The sequence below is a fragment of the Amblyomma maculatum genome, chromosome 2 (assembly GCF_055883805.1).
Source record: "Amblyomma maculatum isolate TAMU_Amacu chromosome 2, ASM5588380v1, whole genome shotgun sequence".
NCBI classification, from domain to species: Eukaryota; Metazoa; Arthropoda; class Arachnida; order Ixodida; family Ixodidae; genus Amblyomma; species Amblyomma maculatum.
Window position 1 is genome coordinate 130,934,918 of NC_139345.1, and position 6,053 is coordinate 130,940,970.

The following is a 6,053-nucleotide window of genomic DNA, read 5'->3' on the forward strand; positions in this document are numbered from 1 at the left end:
TATATATTTGTAGATGAGATGGAGGATTTCTGACGAGTTTTGCAGAAGAGATATGATGGCCTATTGGGTGCATAACGTGAACGGCTTAGACATATTCAAAGTACTTTTTAATTTTCACAAAATAGGGCATGAACGAGTTTGATCGCTGAATTGCTTCCTAATACTACAGGGGAGACACAACATGCTGAGTATGAAGAAATAGTGTTGGAATCGGCGCATCATCCTGTCGTCTACCTTCATGTACTGTCGTGTTTTTGGTGCCTTTAAATCAAGAAAGTCGGCTAACTAGCCCAAGAGTAAATTTTTATGTAGTGAACCAAGAGGATGAACCAAGTAGAACCAAGAGGGCTCTACTTAAGTTGAGGACAATGCAGAGGTCTTTGGAACGAAAAGTGGTAGGGGTAACATTAAGAGATAAGAAGCGTGCAGATTGGGTCAGAGAAATAACTCAAATTACTGACATTCTAGTGGACATTAAGAAGAAGAAATGGGCATGGGCAGGACATGTAGTGCGATGAGAGGATAACAGATGGTCGCTTAGGGTAACAAACTAGATTCCAAGAGAAGGAAAGCGCAGCAGTTGGCGGCAGAAAGTTATGTGGGCAGATGAGGTTAAGAAGTTCGCTGGGGTCAAGTGGATGCAGCTAACACAGAACCGGGTTAATTAGAGAAATATGGGAGAGGCCTTCGCTCTGCTGTGGGTATAATCAGGCTGATGATGACGAGGAATTAGAATTTATTTCGATGCTACAGATAACATGAGTTCCTAGTTTTGTGATGTCCATCATCAATTAATTTCTATGCCGTAGAAATATTGATAACACATAAAACGTATTAAATTTCCATAAGTTCAGCGTGGTTACACTGTTAACTCATGCAAAAGCACGGTCCTCGCATTTATTTACGTTGGTTAACCTTTGGGTGACCGGGACAAAATTTTCGGCGAAGTATAGGTGCGACAATCGAACTTGGCGTGGTACATTACACTTAGTTATCGGTTTTGGTTCAGCTTTGCGGAGTTAAATTTCCAGGTGACCCGGGGCGATTTTGGCAATTCCCGAGGCCAACGGTAATGTTCATCCTCGTGGACACTATGTCAATATGCTTGCTCATGGGCAGACATTATGTACCGTACTCAACTATGGGTAGTTTAACTATAAGGCCTGCTGTTGCTTGCTTAACTCACATGGTCACCTAAATGTCGATTCACAGCCTACTCGAGTTTTGTAGCTTTGGTCCTGAAGCAATCTTTTCGCTCTAACACTAGAGAGGGGTTCCGCTGAGACATCCCGCATAACACGACTGCATACATTTGTTGCACCACAGTGGTGATCTAGTGAACTGGGCACCTGCCTGGGAGGAAGTGGAGGTTTCAATTCCCAAACCTACCTAGTGCGCACCGGTGGCACAGTGGGTACAAGCCCCTGGCTTTGTGCCCAGCAACTCTAGGGTGAGTTCCTAAGAAAAGGGTCAAGCCTCTGTTTGCCCACAGATGCCCTTGCGCCATCAAAAAGTATCATTGTTATCAAATTTGTAGGATGCTGTTAGATCGTACTATAAAGGCTCGGAAATTTAATAATTTGGCGCCGAGAGGCTGCAAATGCGGGTGGCTATATACGCTCCCTCGATAGTTAACTTCAACTTTAAGCGAGACCCTCATTTTCAGTAGACAGCTGGTAGAGAGAATCGGTCAACGGGATCAAGAATATTGTGGAAGAAGGCCAGGTCGAGACGGCAAGGTCGAGATGGCAAGGCAAAGGATGCCGTGTCCGGCTTTTATTCCGATGGACAACCGAGGCGTGCGCTACCGGTGGCGCCGCGGGAGGATGAAGATGATGATGGTATGTACACGTGGAAGATCTTTGGAAGGCACACAATATCTACGAAATCAGAATCAATATCAATATTGAATCAGTATATTCGGGGGAGGGGGGGGCATGGCGCTTATCCAAGAACAAAGCGCAGTATTGCGCCATTACTTCCGTGAAATGTGAAATTAGGAAGCCGCCACTTAGACAGAGTAAGAATTATGTGCCTATACAAAGGCTACATTGTTAGGCTTTTGTCTTGTTTAAAAGAATTGCAGCTATCTCAGTGGCACTGTTTCCAAAGAAGCTGGTTTGTTGGATAAATTGACTTCCTTTTGTGTGCTAATAAATGCTTTACTCGTGTAATGCTTTGAGACACACACATACACACGCACACGTAGACACAGGCACAGACGCGCGCGCGCGCACGCACACACACGCACACACACGCGCACACACACACACACACACACACACACACACACACACACACACACACACACACACACACACACACACACACACACACACACACACACACACACACACACACACACACACACACACACACACACACACACACACACACACACACACACACACACACACACACACACACACACACACACACACACACACACACACACACACACACACACACACACACACACACACACACACACACACACACACACACACACACACACACACACACACACACACACACACACACACACACACACACACACACACACACACACACACACACACACACACACACACACACACACACACACACACACACACACACACACACACACACACACACACACACAACACGCGCACGCACGCGCGCGTGTTTAACAACACTGACTTTGGTTGGTTTGTGGGGTTTAACGGCCCAAAGCGACTCAGGCTATGAGAGACGCCGTAGTGGAGGACTCCGGAAATTTCGACCACCTGGGGTTCTTTAACGTGCACTGACATCGCACAGCACACGGGCGTCTAGCTTTTTGCCTTCATCGAAAAGCGGCCGCCGGAACAACACTGACCTTAGTGCCATTTGCGGCAAAATGATTTTGCACAGATTTGGCATTGCAGCGCACATTACTAACTCAGTTACTTGCGCATAATAATATGCGGTTTGGTTCTTTAGAATGTAGTTACTATGAAAAAGCAAACAAATATTTCAGACGAGGGAGCTTTCAGTGGGATGTTAACGGATGAGGGCACTCCGTCTCGCTTCTGTGCGTAGGCACACTCCACAGCGTAGGCACACTTGTCTCTATCGTAAATGGCACGCGCTGGCCTGTTTTGAGAGCTTGCAATACACGATCTGAAGTAGCCATTTTGTACCGGAGGGAAAAATGTGAGTGAATATCAATTGCTATAAACGTTTGTTGTTAATAAAAACAGCGCGAACAGCGCGAACAGGAAGACACAAGACAAGATAAAAGGATGCTGCAGGACAGGTGCATATCCTGTAGCTTCATTTTATCTTGTCTTGTGTCTTCCTGTTCGCGCTTTTTTTTCTCGACAATGGATGTTTACCAAATCGCCCAAGAGAGTATCTTGGTAAGCTATAAACGTTTACCTACTGAAGTTTATGTTGTGCGTGAGCTGGCGATATTAATCCCTGCTCAACCCTCGCGAGCTGGTGTTGCTCGCTAATGATCAGGACAACGTTCACACAAGGTTTTCACGAATGAAGGCATGCCGAAGGCGCCACTATTCTCTGTCAAGACAGAAGACAAGCGATCCTAGCTCGGACTGCTGAGCTCTCCGGAAGCGTCAGCACCCATTTTCGTAGTCCGGTGAGCAGCACGCATGTGGTGACTAGCACGGCGCCGGACGCGGTGTACGCATCGGGCACTTCGCCGAAAAACGCCACTTGCCATACAAACACGAACACAATGTCGGCCGCCGACCGGACAACAGACACGGGCCCCGCTTGCTCAAGCTGCAGGGCTCGAGTCAGAAACAGCTGGCCGAGGAAGCTGAAAACACCCAGCACACCGAGGAGGCAGTAGTCCAGGTCGGAACCTGGGAACATCACTCTCTCGGTCGTCAGCCAGATAACGGTTGTCTCCAGTAAGGCTACCCAGCCGAAGTTGAACATGATGACCGAGTGGTGCACGCCCTTCACCTTGCGCACCACAATGTAGACACTGGCACCGAACACGGTCGAAGACAACGCGGCTACCACGCCGCGGATGTGCACGGGGTCCCCTCCTCCACCACCGAACAGCAGCGGTAGCTTTGTAATGAGTGCGAGGCCGACCATAGTGACCAGAATTGCGACCACGTGAAATAATCCACAGGGTTCCTTGAGAAAGAGCTTGGCCAGCGCAGACACAAACACTGGAACGCTGAAGATGATGACCGTCGCGTCTGCGATCGCCATGTAGTGGATGGCGTAGAAGCGGAGGAACAAGCTTGTGGCGCCCAGAAGTCCACGAAGGATCAGCAGTAGCCGCATACCTTGGGTCCCGAGCGGGTGAGCGTGGCTGTGAACCACCAGGGGCGCCGACAGCACCAGGATGGCCAAGAAACGCACCACGGCCAGCTCGGCTGCCGGGATGTAGCTGCGCATCGGCAGGTGTTCATTGAGTCCAGAGTAAATTCCACCCTTTTCATCTTTCATCATTATTTTCACTGCGAGGTACATGCGCACGGATTATCAGTGATTGCAACATGAAAGCAACAGTTAGGACATCGAATATAGCGGTTAAATCAATGAGTTTTAACGCTTTTAATAAGCACTCATCTTCAATATTTGTCGCGTACTTGATGTTCGGCCGCCTTGTTCTAAAAATCACTTCCTGTAGTTGGAATTACAGTTTTAAAACAGATAAATTCACCCAGCAATAAGGAACTTTGTAGAAGAGAGCTCCAGATAATTTGGATCACATGGGTATTTTTAACGTTCACTAGCATCACATTGTTTATTGGTGAAGCGAATATCGCCCATATTAAAATGCAACCGCCGCTCTTTCTGCCTGGGCTGTCTGGTTGCGGCCAGATAAAATAGCTCAACATGATGCACATACCGACTACATTTCATACCGTATGAAACTGCTTAGTTTGCTTGAGTATTCCAACGCAAGCTGTAACAAGGTAGGCGTTTCGGAAAGGATCATTTGACTCGTTCGTTAGGCGTGATGCGGTGACCTATATTGGAAGCAAATTAATAAGAGGCATTGGAACGTCATTTAGGTATTATTACCTTTTCTGTAATTAGAACACGATTTTCAGTGCGCGCAGCAGTTTTGCTGTCCTTGCAAGGCATCGCAATATACAGGAAATGGACAAAATTAGTGCGCTTAAGTTTATCTTAGAAGTGCCTCCTTGCTTGCGTAGAGGTAGCATGTCCTACTAAACAGCATCCAAGAGAGGTAGGGGCAGTTCTTGTACTTAAACAAATAACAATTCACTTCAGAGAAAATGCATCCCTTTCAAGTCACTTTCCTCTTATTCAGTTAAAGCCTTCTGTATACGGCGCTGACACAATTCATTCCACTGAACGGAGGCTTGAAACGCGGTCGCGTTGAAATACCAAAATAAAAATGGTCACGTATGCGCCTTCTCTCATTTTCACACTTTACTTACACAGCTTTATGCGACAATAGGCCCAAGTAGGTCCTTTATGCAGATGTTTCCGACTCTGTATTCACTTTTCTAGCTTCTAACTATTGCTTAAATGAATGGCTGCACGCCATTTAGGCTCCGGAAATATACAGCATTGTGCTCAGATACCCACGTACTCTAGTCTCTTGACGATAACGGTGCAGACGGAGAAGAAGAAGCTGGAGACCGACGAGAAGGCGAGCCCTTTGTACAGCTGCCACGAGCTGGTAGCCTCCGCTGCCTGGTCGTCGCCACAGTCTCCCGCTTTCCGCTCCACCTCACTTGAAGACATGCGCCTGGCGACATCGGTGGCGGAAGGGTCATGCTGGTCCGCTTCTTTGCACGGTAGATGCAACTGGAGCGCGAGAGGCGAAGCTGCCGAAGTGGCCATTGGCCGCTGGGAGGGAATAGCTGGCTGCCCTTACGCTTTTCAGTGCAGCTGAGGACCTCAGGCCATCTGCGACACGAGTGTGGGTGCATGTATGGATGCGTTTGAGAGTCAGCACTCCTGCGAGGTGATGGGCATATCGTGATTAAAGCAACGAGGTGACACATAGTCTACAGCGAGGGTTTACAGGATGCACCTTGTTTAGAATAATGTCTTGCAGTTCTGCTAAG

General features: G+C 47.8%; 1 protein-coding gene across 1 annotated transcript; it reads right to left on the reverse strand.

The window, feature by feature from the left end:
- Positions 1–3,359: 3,359 nt before the first annotated feature.
- On the reverse strand, positions 3,360–5,826 carry LOC146199892 (solute carrier family 35 member G1-like). The gene is made up of 2 exons (XM_084592217.1): positions 5,565–5,826; positions 3,360–4,463 (listed from the first exon to the last, which is right to left on the reverse strand). Exons 1-2 carry the CDS (start codon positions 5,824–5,826, stop codon positions 3,547–3,549), a joined length of 1,179 nt encoding a protein of 392 aa, XP_084448343.1. The 3' UTR covers positions 3,360–3,546.
- Between the last annotated feature and the right edge of the window lie 227 nt (positions 5,827–6,053).

Coding starts and splice junctions, on each gene's coding strand:
- LOC146199892 (XM_084592217.1), bottom strand. CDS start 5,826: ATGGCCACTTCGGCAGCTTCGCCTCTCGCGCTCCAGTTGCATCTACCG. Junction 4,464..5,564: donor CAAGAGACTAGAGTACGTGG/GTATCTGAGCAC, acceptor TGTACCTCGCAG/TGAAAATAATGATGAAAGAT.